Source organism: Poeciliopsis prolifica, unplaced genomic scaffold (assembly GCF_027474105.1).
Source record: "Poeciliopsis prolifica strain line A6 unplaced genomic scaffold, Auburn_PproV2 SCAFFOLD027, whole genome shotgun sequence".
Taxonomy (NCBI): domain Eukaryota; kingdom Metazoa; phylum Chordata; class Actinopteri; order Cyprinodontiformes; family Poeciliidae; genus Poeciliopsis; species Poeciliopsis prolifica.
In genome coordinates this window covers 6,484,827-6,502,469 of record NW_026562402.1, presented here as the reverse complement: position 1 = coordinate 6,502,469, position 17,643 = coordinate 6,484,827, and the positions used below count along the sequence as shown (strand labels likewise).

Below are 17,643 nucleotides of genomic sequence, written 5' to 3'. Positions count from 1 at the left end.
ACTAATATTGGCATTTCTTTTACTTCTTGAGCTACACTCCCATTTCTTCAAATTTAGCTTTCTTCAATCATCTTGTTCACATTTCATCTTCTCCCCTTTTAGCTTCCACTTTTCAGCCTCCCGACTTATTCACAATCTCGTCTTACTGTGGAAGAGTGAGGACGTTTTTTTTCCCCCTCTCGTATCGTTCCTCCGTGCCTTAAGCTAAATTTTCATCCTCCTCTCTTTCTAACATCTGTCTGATTGTGGCTTCTTCTTCCAAGCCCTCCGGGATGCGGCAGCAATCTCCCCTGTCCCATAATGCTCCTGTCCATGCGAGGACTGCCTCCTGAACTTCAAAGTGCACACTCCACCACTTCAAAGTCTCAAAGCCTGTCTCATACTGAGGCCAGATCAATTAGAGCCTAATAATACCCAGCATCCTCCCACTCTCTCCTCTGCTGGTGACGAGTTTCACACCTTGAGTACATGCAGCAAGAAAAAGGACTGTCTTATTGTAGACTTTCTGATACAAAAAGAAAAAAGCATCAGTTTGGATTTTTAGAACCTTCATGATGTAACACTGTGTGTTGTGGGGTCATGGTTTTTGAAACGATGCAGACATAAAACAAATCACCATCCATACGCTCGTTCATGCACAAGGGTGAAGTTTAAATCTGGGAGAAGATCCACACACAAAAAAAAACTCACCCATCAATTTTTTTTTTTGTAAATAATTGTTTGTTGATAAGTTATCTAATAGTAGTTTTCCTCTCTTTACCACATACCGTGTTGGCTATAAATAAACTGCAAAGGGAGTCGTCATATTTTTAGAGAAATGTACAAACCTCTACTGCAGCATATCAGTAAAGATAACAGTGTGCTGAAATATATATTAAAGAAATTTAAATGGTTGGTGACCAATGAAAAGATTAATGGACAAGTTTCTCAGAAGATGAGATGCGACTCATGAAGGAGCAGACAGAGGCTGAAGATTTGCTATTGCGAGTGCCTTGTAATCACATTTATATATATATTATATATATTTGTATATATTTACAACATCAAATACAATAAATGGCGCTCTTTGCATTATAAATAATTTTTCAGTCAACATGCATATTCAATATGAATTAGATCCATGAAAGAGCTAATAAATATGCACCACATAAATTACTTAAAATGTAACGTAAAAAAAAATCCAAATCAGTGCTCCTTATTGTTCAAAACTAACATGAGCGTCTTGCAGTCAGTAATTTAGCAGCTACACAAACAAACAGCGACATTGAAGAGCTAACCGCTAAGTTACACTTCTGGCAGGTCCCTCTCATCTTGTGTGAGTATCTTACAGAATTAGGGTGAAAAAAAATGGCACAGCGCTTCACTGACCTGAAGCTTTACTCCTCTCATCACGTTTATCGTAGCAGATAGGTTGTGGTAGAACATGTGACCCCTCATGGTAAACAGCGATTGGATGTTCAAAAATGTTGCGAGATTTAATGATGATATATTAGAATTATTGCGAGATTTATCGTGGGATACATAGAGAGGAGAGGATTTATAATTTACACCCATTTATTCCCCATTTATTTAAATCATTCAATTCTGTTTGAGCAAACGGTTTCTCCATTCAGTCGATTAACAAACCAGAGAAAATACTAACTTTACTTTACAAATAGTACTTGGAAAATGTGGCATAGCATAGCAGGGTTCAGTATTACTTATCCTATCTGCTGCTGCTTTGCCTTTATCGCTTTTTAAAATGAAAAATGAGAATACAAAGCATTAGGTAAATAATAATCCAGTGTAAAAGCTTTATTACCAACATGATAAAATGTTTTTTGCTTGTTGGGGTTAACAGTTTGAAAGACTAAACCAATAAAGTATTGTGACAAAATGTTCTGTTACCATGATGAATACTTAATATCCGCAGTACTAATTTAAAAAAAAAATCATTAAATCCCTGAAGAAAATAGAATTAAAGTGTGTCACCATGACTCTACGTATTGGATTTAAATTAAACCCGATTTACATTTGATGAAACATGCCAGACACGTTTCCTTTTAAAAATTACACAAACTTGATTGCAACATTAGAAGACCATTCCCTTTCACAGACACAAGGACATTTCTAACATATTTTGAAGTCATCTGTCCTTTCGTCTCTCTGCAGGTTCTTATTCTCATTCTCTTCTCTGCTCCCACCGAGTTCTCGGAAATAATCCGTCTCTTTTACTGCAAAATTGTTCACGGATTATTAACCTTTAGATAAGTAGCTACTCTACATTAGACTTTAAACAAAATCTTTGTACTAAAACACATCAAAGGCTGCCAGTTGTATATTTTATAGTTAATGTACTGTACATTCGTCGGAGAGAAATCACTTCTGTGGGAAGGCTTAGAGAGTCTGACTTTAAGCGCAGGGTTTGACATAAAGGAGCGCTTTTGTTTTGTTCTGGTCCTCCTAACACATGCTTTCTGAAGCACTTGTGGAAGTTTGTTGACTTGTCTGTCTTCATGCTCCCTGTTGAGTCAGTGATAAGCAGGCCCACTGTAGCTCTGCTGCTGGCGAGCCGCCATCCCATTACTGCAAAAGTAAAAAATCCTCTGATCCCTGCAGTCACTTCTCACACACACATCCAAGCACAGCGTCATGCAGGGGAACACAATCTCGCACTGCGAATGTTCCCCCTGTGTTTTGCTGGTGTACTTCTGTGTGTATTAGTGAGTCCCAATAATAACTTAGCCTGTTACGATTAGCTTCCATGACAGATTCATGGGTGGTACCGTAAACAAACCTCGGCCTGCCTTTGGTTTGCCTCTGTCTGGCACAAAGGCAGATGTCTCTGAGCTGATTTTATTTAATTTTTTTTCATCATGGAGTCTGTGATTGTTCTCTGTCCCTGAGCAGTGGAGAGAGAGTCCTGGCACAAGAACCTTTCAAGTATAGTTTAATCAGTAATTTGAACCAGCTGCTCTTCAGCTCTTTCCACATTTATTAGCAACAGAGGGTGGTGCGTTTCTCGCACAAACAACAATAAACCTTTGGATTACCTGCAAAAGATAGTTTCTCTCCCGAAATCCTCAGTTCAGCTCTCAAAATTAAACATCTGAACATGTCGGTGTCTCAGTACAAGTAGTTGCTATTTCATTGTTTATGAATGAGACGGTCAAATTGAAAAGTCATGTTGTCAATGTAGCAGTGTGCTCTGACAGGATATGTTGTTGTAAGCAATGCTGAGGTTTTGATGGGAAATATTGTAAAATGTAGGAGATCAATAGAGACTGGACAAAGTTCACGTTTGTGTCTTTACTTCAATTTGTTGACAGACCATGTCATTGTGAAAGGACAAGACAACTGCAAATGGCAAAAAAAGTAGAAATGGGAGCATAAGACACTCTCCTCCTCCATGAGGAAAAACTCATGAATGTGTTTAAGGAAGAAGGAATAAAGTGAGAGGAAGTCCATCAGCTTCCTGTTGTTGGGCACACGTCACAGCCTGACGTCGGAGCAGTGAAAACTAGTACAGTATATGTCCTCTTTAGGCTCTTCCTCTGTTTTTCTCTTCTTCTCTCTGACTGATGACTCCATCCAACTCTCTATCCTTTTATCGTCAGAAATGATTTCCACTTCTTCTTTTCCACACATCGTTCTGCCTGATTGCCAAGCACATATTGATACATTCGGGCACTTTCTTTTTCCTGGAGCTGTTTTAGGCATTTCAATAAAATTGGACAAATATTAAAACAGGCAACATCTCTGGAGGTATTTAGCCAAATTACATGATCACAGACATAAACCAAGACAGCTTTAAGCTAAAACCATATGCTAATGAGATCCTCCTACAAGTGCTGTTAGAAGAGTGAAGAAGTGGCATGTCAACCATGTGTAGGTTTTATGTTGTCTATGTGATGAATGCCTGCCTGGATGTGAGGGGAGGTGGATGTGTTTGCAGTCACACACACACCCCCCCACCACACACACACACACCCACACACACACACACACACACACACAGCCTCCACTGCTCTGCCTCTCACAATAAGGTTACATAATTAAAGAGGCTCTGTTGAGCTGATAAAATGGAGAGATTTTTTTTAAATATCTGTGAAATGGAAATGAAACCTGTTTGTGTTACATAACCAGCAGAACAGCTTCTGCTATAAATCTCCCTCTTCCCCATGCGCTAATTCATTTCTCGACCTCCTTCTGCACCAATACTTTTAAATCACCACCTCCTTCCTGTGCTCCATAAGTTTCGTTTTTTGTTTGCTTGTTTTCCAAAATTAGCCCCATTTATTTTGTGTTTTTACTCAACCAAGTCACCATTCATAACTCACTTCCCTCAAGCAGAGTATGTCTGGATTGATAGATTTAATTGATATAAAAGAGTGTTACATTTTCCTAGTTTTATTTAGGAATAGTTAGAGGCACGAGATGAGTTGTGAGAAACGTACCTCGTTTGCCTCACCTTTACAAGGTGTTTTGTCGCTAAGTGTTAAAAATATGTTCCTTTACTACCCATATTTTATCAGTTTTAACTTCCTGAACATGTTATAATCGATACATTGCTTGAAATAACTGTAGAGGAACTTAAAACTTGTGGACGATGAACATTATCGTGCTGGCAAACAGGTTGCTTATGAAATATCAGCAGCACCTGATTCCTGTCTTTTTCAGTTAGTCCTCTGATCTTCTCCTGATCTTCCTCCTTTTCCTGCCTCGTCTCTCTTTTGCCTCCAGATCAAGCTGGACTCAGCAAATGCGCCCGCATGAACAGGCGGCGTCATTCACTCCAGTAATTTTCTTTTGCTCTCCCTGGTGGTGCTTCTCTCCTCATTCTTTTCTCCTCCCTCCTTCTGGAGAACTCCAACCTGCACTTCTCCATTTTGCATTGCATTGATGTGAGCCATGTGTCTACATGTGTGTTTGTGCTTGAGGAGTGTGTGCGCTATGCAGCAGAGTGCTGCTTAAAGCATCAGCCAGCACAAGGGAAGTGTGCGCTCAAGCAAAAACAATGGCATTCTGGGTAAAAATAGCCCCACACACTGTTGGAGGTAGAAAAAAAAAACTAGGCTGAGATTGACAAGCAGGGAGATGAAAGGGAGGGGAAGATTGGAGTCTAATGACTGTGTGTCGAAAAGAGAAATGAGATAAACTGTGGATGAAAATGTGCCTAAACTGAACGGAAAGATGAATTACTGAGACCGGAAGCAGCCTAATAGGACGTCTCCATGGCAACTGACCTGGTGGCTATAAATGTGCACAATGCATTTGCAATATTGTCAGATATTATTAAAGTTAATGGACATCTGTTGACAGTATATATATATTTTTTTATTATTATTATTTATTATTATATATTTTTTTAAGTGGTTGACTTTATGGAAACGTTTGACTACTTCTCCGTTTTTCAGTTTAATAATGAAGTCATTTTCTGCTGCTGCATCTTTTTCACTGATACTATAAAAAAAATAATAAAAGTTTTCAAAACATCAACCAATAATTTTCCATCATGCTTTTGGGAAAGATGTGGCAATTTGTGCGGTTTTTATCATTTGGAACATTTAGATACCAAAATAATTTTTGGTTGCTGAATTAAACAAGATTTAGTCCAAAACTGACTGATGACATGACATGGTGACATGTACTGGACTTATCCTGGATAAATATTGTGTTTGTTGTCATCATCTATTGGTCTTTGTGCTTTAGTTGTCATTTAGTCTTTAATTCAATTATTTAAACTTTGTTATGGACGTTGTTCTGCAATTTTTTTTTTACTGCTTGTTTTGTGTTTTATGGTTCCTTATTTTTCACTTTTCTTTGTTTTAATTTTGGAAGATGGTTTTGTTTCCTGTTAATCACTCCATCCATTTGTGTTAACTAGTCATATTCCCTCGGCTCCTCTGATGGTTAATCATCTCCCCAGCAGTTAAAAGCCATGAAATTTCTTTACATCCTTATCAGAGCCTTTAGCTGTGCATTTCTGTTCTGGTTTTACTGTACTCCTGTTTCTGCTGCTTGATTTTTTCAGTCAGTGTTTCTCCAGTGCATCTCATGCCTGTTCCTGGCTTTGGAACAATTTTTCTTTCTACACTTACTCTGATGGTTTCACTGTATTTAACAAATCCCTACAAAAGAGGTGGAGTGTGAGCCAGTATAAATCCTCTAAAAGAAAATAACAGAACAGAAAACTAGCAGCACAAAAAGTATTTAAAAGGAGAGAATAAAATATAGCAGTCGCCAATAAATGTGAGAGGAGAGGTAGACTTGAAGCCATGAAATGAATAGAAAGTAGGAGCTTGACATATGGAGCGTTGTTGACATTGTTTGTGCCATGTAGGTCAAGTGGACACCGCTTGTGCACTCTGCAGGATATTTCTTGCTCACAAACAGGTATTCTGTGGCGTCATCTGCTGGCTTCAAGACAAAAACAACAGTTGCAAAAAAAGAAAACAAAAAAAGGCGTCAGTAGTTTGAGAAGCCACTGAACACATCGGCACTGGACATACACACTTGCGTAACCATATTTTAATCCTTCTACAGAGTCTTTTATTAAATTGGGCTAAAATATTTTCATCTCTAAAATCTGTGACTTTAAGATCTTTAAAGCAATACGCAAAGAAAAGTTGTTTATCTCTTATCCTGAGCCACTACATTATATAAGAGCCTTCATTTATTGATAAAAGATAAGAATGTGACTTATTATTAAGTTATTCGTTTTAAATGTTTTGGGGGTTTTTGTAACTTAAATAAGTTTGACAGAAAGTTATTAAACAATAATAGATTTTTTCTAACGATGCTCCCAAATGTACATATTTCTGATACTTTATTGCAAATATTTACGTGTCACAAATAGATTGTCCAGCCAGTCCACCTCTTTTTGATCATTTTCTATTAATTTAATGCATCACTGGACAATAAAAATTACAGAATGCAACCAAGACTTTGGTTGTCTCCTCACAATTAGTGATATTGCAAAGCCAAAACCATCCCTCATAAAAGGTGGGCTCTAAAGGATTGGGAGTCTTAGAATGGCTCCTGATCAGAGATGAGCACGCAAAAGGATTCGGAGAGAGACGGAGATAAAGGCGGCGCAGGAGGACGGAGAGCCATTTAGAAAAGCCTGAGCATCAGTGGGGAGTTACAGAAAGAGCAGGTGGAAAACAGCAGCGATGGTAGATAACTGTTGAAGAGAGAGTGCTGCATCTATCAATTATTCATTACGTCGGTAATACAGTCTCTCTCTTGCCCCAAATAACATTAGCTGTCCTGGATAGAGGCAGACAGAGAGACAGAGAATAAACACATGGTGCTGGTGGCTGGTGAGAAGACGCTGGAAACACTGAAAAGAAAGTTTGACATTAACTACTATTTGTGTGTCTGGTTTTTATTTTAAACAAAAATCTGACTTTTTTTTTTTTTTTTGTATAGCACATTTCAGCTACAAGGCATTTCAAAGTGCTTTACATCATAAACACAAAACACAAAGCCATGCAACATACAATAAAATACCAAGTGTTTTTTTTTCTTTCTTTTCTTTTTGTCACGGAATTTAAGCGCCTGTTACCGCCGGACTCCGCCGTCCGTTTAACCACGGGTATTCGTCGGGGCCCGTTCCCCACAACAGAAAAAAATAAAAATAAAAAATTACATACATATCCACGAATACAAATCCATACATATTACATTTCAAATACAATTCTAAACAGGTGCGTTTTTACTTGAGATTTAAAGGAAGTCAGGGTTTCTGCTGTTTTACAGTTTTCTGGAAATTTGTTCCAAATTTTTGGTCCATAGATGCTGAAAGCTGCTTCTCCTCTGCTTCTCCTTGTTGTTTACATGTTCAAAGTAAATATTTCATCCATTCACCCTTTCATTAAATCATGAATGATTCAATGAATGAATGAATCATCCATGAGTATCAATTCACATGGCAACCAGACGGATGCGTAATCAATAGTGAAAAACATCTTAATGTGTTTTTGTGATACTTTTTTTTACAAATTTTAAACACAACATTTCCTCTAATTGCAGCTGTTCAGCTTTAAGCCCAGCCAACCATCTACTGCATCTTTCATTTCAGACAAGCGATGAGAATCTCCACTGAAGATGTTAAATGTTTAGCTCTGTGTTTATTTCGAAGTCATTTCTGCCCTTTCTGTGTCAGTTTGATGCAGCTTCCTCACACTTAGCAGTCTGTGAAGTGGTGTGAGTAAAGGCTAATGGGATGAAAATAGTGTGTGGCTGTCAGAATGGCTTGGCCTTTTGGAAACTTGTGTCAGCTTAGTTCAGCCTGCCATCATTCTGACAGCTCTGTTTTCAAATGAGATCTCCAAAATGCACAGAAACGAGTCTCTGAGTGCAGTGCGTGTTAGCGGGAAAGACTCAAAACAATGTGAAGAACTCTAATCTAAGTGTACAATGTTTTAATTTTGGCAAATTACATAAGTTTTATTTTATGAAAGAACGTGCATAAATATTTATTCAACTCCTTTTTTGCACCTTATAACCAATTTCCTGATATTTCTAATGATGATGTGAAGAGATCACGTCTGACCAATCCTTGTGGATTGGTCCAGCCCTGTCACTATTTAACACTGTGTAAAATATTTTCTTCCAAAGATGTCTATCTATCAGACAGTGAATATAGAACACATCACCATGACGTAAAAACCTACCATCGTCTTACGTATGTTAAAGTCATTAACACTGACATTATTAAGTAGCATAATTTAACCATCTTGTTGCTTCTTCTTTCATCTAGTTCAGGCGTCTGCATACTTTACAACTCAAAGAGCCACTTTTGTCCTCGGCTCAGCTAAGCAAATCTCATTTAGAGCCGCTAATGATTTTTGGAAAAGACAACAATTGATGTTTTTTTTTTTTTTTTTTTTTAAAGAAATACGTTTTTGTTTATATTTTGGGGTTTTAAACAAAATAAAACCAAAACTTTTACCCTAAATAGCAGATACATTTTCTTCTATAAAAAATGATGCTAAGAAAACAGTTTCCAACCAAAACACATGAAAACTAGATCTAAAAGAACATTACTGGTACTTTAGGTGACATTTAATTACTCTATGAAAAACCTGAAAACTACATTAATTATCTTCAACTACATCTGCTGGTTCATTATTGTTATATTATTTTTACCCACAATTATTAAAAGCCACTTAATAGGTACAAGGAACCATTTGCAGCTTCAGAGCTGCAGGTTGCTGATCCATGTTCTAGTCTGTGATCAGCAGGTTCTGTAATTCAAAATGGCTGCCTGTGAAGGCAAGTCTCTTCTCTAACCAAACAAACTGGGTCACAGTTTTAGACCAAATGCTTGGTGAAGACTACAAAACCTCATCTGTATGTGTGCATATCTATTTCATGTTTTTAAAAAAACAACTAATTACTCGTCTTTTGTTTTTTATTCTGTGTTCTTCAGAAAAAAGAGTGGTTATGTCTTAACTGCCAGACCCAACGGCTGTTGTCTGGAGGAGCCCTTGACGAGCCTCCTCTTCCTGTTCCCCATCCTTCCCCGAAGCACCAACCAATGGGCTCACCTCGTCACCAGACGCCGACCAGTCAGCAAAGCCCTCTCCACAAGTCAACCACTCAGCAAGGACCCAAACCGGTCCAACCCCAGGGACAAAAATCTCAGATGGGAACAGGTCTCGGTGGACCTACTGGTCCCACGCCTGCCAAACAGCCCACCGATGCTAAGACCACAACCCCAGCCACAGCACCAGTGCCAACCCCCGAGGCCCAGAAACCCACGAAACCACCAGAGGAGAAGCCCAAGACGGAGCCTGAGAACCAAACTGCCAAAGACACCAAACCTTTGCAGAAGAAAGGGGAGCAGATCACTCCAGTAAAGGAAATCAAGAAGTCAAGGCACTATGACGTAAGTTTGACGTTCTTTGTTCTATTTTTCTTTTGTTTTAAAAAAGGTTTGAATACCAAAGTACTGGAGCAATGTGAGGCAATGCTAATATCGTCAGTGGGACTGCATTTACATGTCATATATATATACTACATATCTGATCCAACTTTAGGAAAATTTCATATTTTCATTTTTCAAAGACTTGACAAAATTAGACCAGCTTCTGAGTTATAAAGAGTCCCCTGAAAATGTAGGTAATTTTTGTTAATGTTTTAAACCTCACAACAGTGTATTGCACAATATACATTTAAGTAAACTTATTTTATACATATATATTTTTTTAAATTTTGCTGGCGTAATGAAAAGAAGAAAAAGCTTCTCTACTTTGGCTTAATCTCTTTCATTATTAATTCATGAATATTTGTCAGTTTCCTTTATGTTTCTTTCTGTTATGAATTTATTTAAAGTCATTATAAAATGTCAGAGCCCTCTAAAAGATATTCAACCTTGTTCTTTTAATCAAATTAAATGAAATGCAAAACCAAGTTTTTTGTCTCATTGTGACAATTTCTTGAATTATTTGTGTCTCTGGTTAAAAAAATAACAAAACTTTCCTGGCAAAGAAAGCCTCCTCGCCTGTATAACATGTTTGACAGGCTGGATACAAAAAGCACATTTACCTTTTTTAGCTTTTATTAAAGATGGAAAAAGGCAATGAAATGTTTTTATTTGATTCTCATTTATAGGATATAAATACCTGACATTTTAACAAGGGTGATTAAAACCTTTCATTGCCATAGAAATCCATAGAAAGTTTTACCTTTCAGTGGTTTCGTGTTAGTCATTTTGAGCTTGATGTCCAAAAATGTATAAAGACTTAAAACATGTATTTTAACTGACTGTGTGAGGTGAACATGTCCTAAAGCAAAATAACTACCATCCCTCATTTAATTTTATAGCAACCTCATTTCCATAATCTTTCGCTGGTTTTTCACATACCAAGTCAAATCTCTGCATTCATTTCCTATTTTAGGTCTTTTTTACATTTACATTTAAGCATTTACATTGCTTAAATATAGAAAATTGAGAGAGCAAGCCTCCAGGTTTTATACCTTATATAAGGCATTTAGCCTCCGTTGTCTAGAATGTAAAAAAACCTGAGTCCTCTTGCCTTTTCTCTTTGCAGCTCTATTATTTTTCATATTCATTCATTTTAGAACATTTTTAAATCCAAAAAGGCTCATGCAATCAATCAAAATTACCCTCTGGTTTTTCAACCAGACTTATAATGTTAATATTTTGTGGCACTTGATTCCTACTGAATGTGGATCTGTTATACTATGATAATTTGATTAACTTAGTCTTCTCGACATTGCAATAAATAAATTTTTTGTGCAAAACGTGTTTTTTGTTTGTTTGGTTTTTTTTTTACATATTCCCAGGTAGAAAAAAAACTATTTTTATTTTTATTAACTTTTTATTAACTAACTTATTTTAAATCTAAAAAAAAAAATCTCTTCAATTATATAAAAAAAATGTATCAACAAAATTGTCCATTTCCATTACTTTGGACCCAAACCCTACAGCCAAATTTCACCTAATGTAATTTTTCTTTGTTTCTGTTTTCTGTAGGACACAAAAAACAACAGCACCCATGACTTGTCACGCAGCCCTCAGAGTCTCAGTGACACTGGCTACTCCTCTGATGGGATCTCCAGCTCACACAGTGAAATTACAGGTCTAATCCAAGAGGAGGAAATGAAGCTGAGTGAGAGGGGAATCAGTGGGCGGGGCTCTCCTCCAAGCCCCTCTGAAATCACCAAGCTAGAGAGCTCGATGAGGCCACTGCTGGAGAAAAGCCTCTCTGAGGAAAAGCCTGACAGAAGGGGAAGAAAGCACAGGGACAGAGACTTGGATGACAGAGGAAAACACCGACCACGTTCCCTTTCAATTCCTCCAGATGCATATGATTCTGATGAGGAATTAGAGGATATAATGGAGGAAGAGGAAGATGGCAGAGACTGGGAGAGTAAACGAAAAGACGTAAAGGAAGATAGGAAAGAAAAGAAGAAGAAGGAAAAGGAAAAAGACGCTGATCAAACAGAGATGACTGATGAGGAGTTCATGAGGAGGCAAATAATGGAGATGAGTGCTGATGAGGACAATGAGGAGGAGGAGGAAGAGGAAATGGAGGAAGACGAAGATGAGGAAGATGAAGGTTATGGCTACCAGAAACCGAAGAAAAGCCACCATAAGCACATCATTTCTGACTCAGGGAAAGAAAAGAGACGGCTTCAGCACCATTCGAGTAGTTTTGAGGAGGAAACCAAGACCTCTGCCGATGTCTATAAGGGTTCTGTGGAGGAAGGGGAGGAAGATGTTATGGCGTCTCAAGGGGGGCTGAGGCGCTTTAAAACCATTGAACTCAACAACACCAACAGCTACAGCCGAGATATGGAGTTGAGCAATGAAAATGATTTAAACCTGGATCGGGAGCCAGAGCTGGAGATGGAAAGCTTAACCGGATCTCCAGAGGAGCGTTCTAGGGGGGACTATTCTTCGACTTTGCCTCCAACTTCATCTTCATATGGTTCAGGACAGTCTCCAACATCCATTTCATCAATGGAGGAAGACAGTGACAGTAGCCCAAGCAGGAGGCAAAGACTGGAGGAGGCCAAGCAGCAGAGAAAAGCACGCCACCGGTCTCATGGCCCCCTGCTTCCGACCATTGAAGACTCCTCAGAAGAGGATGAACTCAGAGAGGAAGAGGAACTTCTGAGAGAGCAGGAGAAGATGAGAGAGGTAGAACAGCAGAGAATAAGAAGCACAGCGAGAAAAACCAAAAGGGATAAGGAGGAGCTGAGGGCCCAAAGACGCAGAGAAAGATCCAAAACACCACCTAGTAATTTGTCACCAATTGAAGATGCTTCCCCTACAGAGGAACTAAGACAAGCAGCAGAGATGGAAGAGCTTCATCGTTCCTCTGCTTCTGAATATTCCCCCCAAAGTCTGGACTCTGAGGCCGAGGGGTACGAGTCCAAAATCTACAAATCGGGCAGTGAATACAATCTGCCTACTTTTATGTCTCTCTATTCACCTATAGAGAAATCTTCCTCAACTACAACAACCACTGCACCATCATCGACCTCCAAACCTCTGAAAAGTGCTGAGGAAGTTTATGAGGAAATGATGAGAAAAGCAGAAATGCTGCAAAAGCAAGAAAAGCTACAACAGCAGCAACCACAACGACATGGACAGTACTATGAGGAGGACATGAATGGACAAAATTACGACGATGACTATGACTATGAACAAGATCAAATGGGATATGACAATGAAGCAGCAGAAACAGAAAATGACATTTACGAGGAAATACGACAAACATCTCAGAACATCACGAAGATGCAACAGGCCACAAATGAGCAAGTCGAGATTGAAATTGAGAGTTCTTTTGCAGATAAGCAGCTGCTGGACACAGGCTCCGCCTTTGCTAAACTAGTAGAGCAAAGCAATGCGCTGTTAACTCCTGGGACAAGTCCTACCCAGGTCTCAGCTCCTGTCTCCTTTGCTGAGAGTGGAGGTCGAATACCAGACGTGAGAGTAAGCCAGCACTTCACCGTAAAGGATGGGCACAAAGACAGAATTAAAAGCCAAGCAGGAAAGAACGGCATAACTCCAGCGGTGGCTGCTACCACCATTGCAGCTTATGGGGTTTATGCCAGAGACGCAGTGACAATTTCCCAAACAGGATCAAGCCACACTATGACATCAACCCAATCTGATACCTCACGCAGACACACAGGGAGTCTTGCCACATCCTCAGCTACAGTCTCAAGTGTATGTAGCAAGATCGCAGAGATTACCCAGGCCTATAGTCAAAGAGAAGTTATTACCAGAAGGATTGGGGAGACAAGAGGTGTTCAAATGCGAGAAAGCTCGACATCATCTGCTGAGAGAATTATTGAACCACGCTCTCCTAAGTATACTACATATTACAGGAGCACAAGTCCTCCTCTCTCTCCATCACCCCCACCACCACAAAGTCCTATTCGCTCCCCTTCCAGAAGGTCTACTGCTGAGTTCTCCACACAGACCTTCAGCTCAGCACTGCGGATGGAGCCAGCTGGTTCTGGGCCCACATCACCTGTGATGGCTCAGGGAACCCAAACAGCACATCGATCAGTTTCCCCAAGGCTATATCGACAACAGTCTTCCCAGGAGGCTCCGTACTCCCCACCTCCAGGTCCAACTAGGCCAATGACAGTGAACACTGCAACTTCTCCGTTATCCTCACCCACTCGATTTAGCCGTCAGTCAACATTTGATAGCTATTCTCCATGTGGCAGCCCCCCGGACACACCACCTTATCAACAGTCACCTACACACAGCTTCTATAGAGCACAAAGAGTGGAGAAGGTGAATGTGGGGACAAGCATGGTCACTACTGCTAGCTTATACACCAGAGGGTCTGTGTCCATGGATAATATCTCTCTCTGCCGAATATCTACAGTCCCGGGTACCTCAAGGGTTGAGCAGGGCCATATGATCCAAGGTGGTAGTGTTGTAGATCTAAGAACTGCAACCCACTCAGCTCCCATTATCATGACTGATCAGGGAATGGACCTTACTTCCTTAGCTACAGAAAGCAGGAAATACCATGGTGGACCAGAAGGTTCCAGGCATTCAACAATCATACAGCCACTGATTATGAATTTGAACACACAAGAGACCACCACACCTACCACTGTGAGTGTCACTGTGGCTGCTTCTATGTTTATGACCCAGCTAAAACAACCAGTGGTTTATGGTGATCCCCATCAAAACCGAATAGATCTAGGTCAGGGCATGGGCTCAGCGGTGTGTCTTTCCCAGAACAAATCAGCAATTTCTCCCCCAACTGACCCTTCCATTCCAAAAATCGATGCAAAATTGGAAGATCTCAGCATACAACAAAGAGAATTGCAAAAACAACAAGAGAAGCTACAGAAACAACAAGAGCTCCTTGAACAACAGCTACAACAGCACCATCAGTTGCAACAGTACCAAGTACAGGCATCTGTTCTAGCCAAGTATAACCTGACAGGCCAGGTCTCACCTTTGCCTAAAAAAAATTTATTAGTCAGTCAGACTAGTACTGCATCTACAGTGGTCAGTGCTGTTTCACCAGTCATTAATCCTGAGCTTTACAGCACTGGTCCTGTTGAGCTGAAAGGGAAGCCCAGCCCACCTGGTGTGATGCAAGGAGGTAAATCACCACATGGTATGGTTGTACAAATGGATGAAGGGCCTGAGCCAGTAAGGGCATTGACTCAACTTGTGAAGATAGAAGAAGGACAGGATGCAGTGGATTTGACAGGAGGGCAAATAAAACCTGATCAACCAGCTTGTTGTGATGTAGTTTACAGACTGCCCTTTGGTGGAAGTTGTGTTGGTGTCTCTGAGAAAGAGGGCATAAGGCCACCATCTGCCCCACCTATCACAGATGAGTCAGACCAAGAAAGACAACCTGGAAGATACCATGAGTACCCAATGGATGCACGTAAGGCTTACACGTTACCTTTTCCTGGTAGGCTTCAGCCTTCAATGTCTGATACGAACCTTGCTGATGCTGGCTTACAGTCATACCACTCTAAATATGAGCCACACCTCCAACAATCTGGTGAACTTGTCATGGACTTAACCGCTATGAAACAGAGCTATGGAGGATATATGGGCATGCAGTATGGTTCCTACACAGATTTACGTCATGGAGGAGACATTTCAGCACAAACGTTGCCGATAAGACGATATAATTCCTTGTCTAACATCAGTTCAGATTATGGTTATTCTGCTCGGGATATTGCAAGCTTCCAAGAAGCTAACTTGGCTCAGTACAGTGCTACAACTGCAAGGGAGATAAGTCGAATGTGCGCCGCACTTAATTCTATGGACCGATATGGAAGCAACCCAGACTTGCCGCAGTATGGCAGCTTAGGCAGAGGTACTGGACCAAGTGCCTCCAGACTTGCAGCAGGTATTGGCATAAGGCAAAGTCTGATCTTTGGATTAGATGGAAAGCCTATGTCTCAAAATCAAGCTCTGACAAATCTTATCAATGCCAGGCAGGCTAGTCTGAGGGCCATGTACCCTGCTGCTATTAGGTCATCTGACGGAATGATTTATTCCACCATTCAGACCCCAATAGCTTCAACTCTTCCCATCACCACCCAACCTGCATCTGTACTTCGACCTCTTCTGAGAGGGGTCTATAGGCCATATGCTTCTCCCAACATGACACCAGTGCCCCTGGCCAGTCTCACTAGATTACCCATAAGCCCAAGAATGCCCTTAACTGGACAAGTACCACTTCGTTATCCAGCACCAGGTCTGCTTCAGACAACTTCAACCACTGCATCTACTACTGTTGCTGCATCCACTTCAGCACCAGGAGCAGCCCATCTCCCCATGTCTTTGACAACCACAAGCTCAATAGCCCAAGAGGAACCTGTTTACCTTGGTAAAGTTTCCAAAGTGACCTCAGCAGAGGTCACTTCAGCACAAGGAGTGCTTGTCACATTGACCGAACCACAGCAGCAGCCAATAAACCTGTCCCAACAACAGAAACAAGTGACAACGGCTCAGCAGCCACAGCCTCCTCATGCTGCTCACGTATACCCACCCACAACTCCAGCAACAACCCAAAGCTACACCCAACCTGCTGCAGGCCCATCGGTCCCCTCTAGTGGCTTGTCTATTCCATGTGGTCTTCCTCCTTTCCCTCCACCAGGTGCAATACATAAAGAGGGTGAAACGGAGGCAGAGAGGCTTCACCGACAGCAGGAGCAGCTCCTGCAGATGGAGAGGGAGCGTGTAGAGTTAGAGAAACTTCGTCAGCTGCGACTGCAAGAAGAGCTTGAACGCGAAAGAATGGAGCTGAAGTTGCACAGGGAGAAGGAGCAATTTCTGGTGCAGAGGGAGTTACAAGAACTGCAGAACATCAAGGAACAGGTATAGGGAAAATCAGGATTTGCAATTAAGTGTTATGTCGTGGTGTAAATGTATTTTTTGTTGTGTTTTTTGTTATTTTTCTAAGTTGAATGTCTTATAATTTTTCAAGTGGTTTTCATAAGTAAAGATTCTGCTATTTTACACTAGTAATTGATTAACCTGCTGATGTCTTGGTACATACAACTCAGATGATGTGATGTTTTTACACCTTATGAAGAACAGTAATAACAGTGGAATTGATCTAAATAGAGGTTGCAGAGTTTTTCCTGAATTGGCCACTGAAACATTAAATTGTTTCCCTGGACCAGTATATAAAATAACTTTAATGATTATTTTTGAATGTATTTGCAAGCTCAACTTAGACCTCTGTTTTGAAGCATGTTTCTGAAAATGTGAAATTGTTTAAGATCTCTGTTCCTATTGGCTCACCATCATTAAAATGATAGTGAGTTACACTGTGGGAATGGGATTCCGCCTATGTGTGTGTATGTCTGTTGTATGTATATGTATATAAGATACTGGTGAGCCTGAACTCCTGTCATATTTTTTATTTAAATATGCTCTTAAATTAGCATTTAAGAGCATATTTAAATTAATTCCTCGTTTCATCTAATAAAATTTTAAGTATGTCTTACAAAAAAAAGAGCTAACATAAGCATTTTCTTCTTTTTGTTAGAACAAGCAGTTGAAACTCTTTCAAGTTAACTCTGTAAAACAGGTGAAGCCCCACCCCCTAAAGAGAATGAACTATAAAATGAATGTTTGATTAATATGCATTTCATAACATACAATAGGAACAA

General features: G+C 40.1%; 1 protein-coding gene across 1 annotated transcript in view; it reads left to right on the top strand.

Annotated features, from left to right (window-relative positions):
• bsna (bassoon presynaptic cytomatrix protein a) overlaps positions 1–17,643 on the top strand; it is an 88,101-nt gene that overhangs the window by 44,656 nt on the left and 25,802 nt on the right. The window contains exons 3-4 of the mRNA XM_055048352.1: positions 9,419–9,877; positions 11,489–16,843. Coding sequence (XP_054904327.1) covers positions 9,419–9,877; positions 11,489–16,843 — 5,814 coding nt within the window. The remainder of the gene's footprint in view (positions 1–9,418; positions 9,878–11,488; positions 16,844–17,643) is intronic.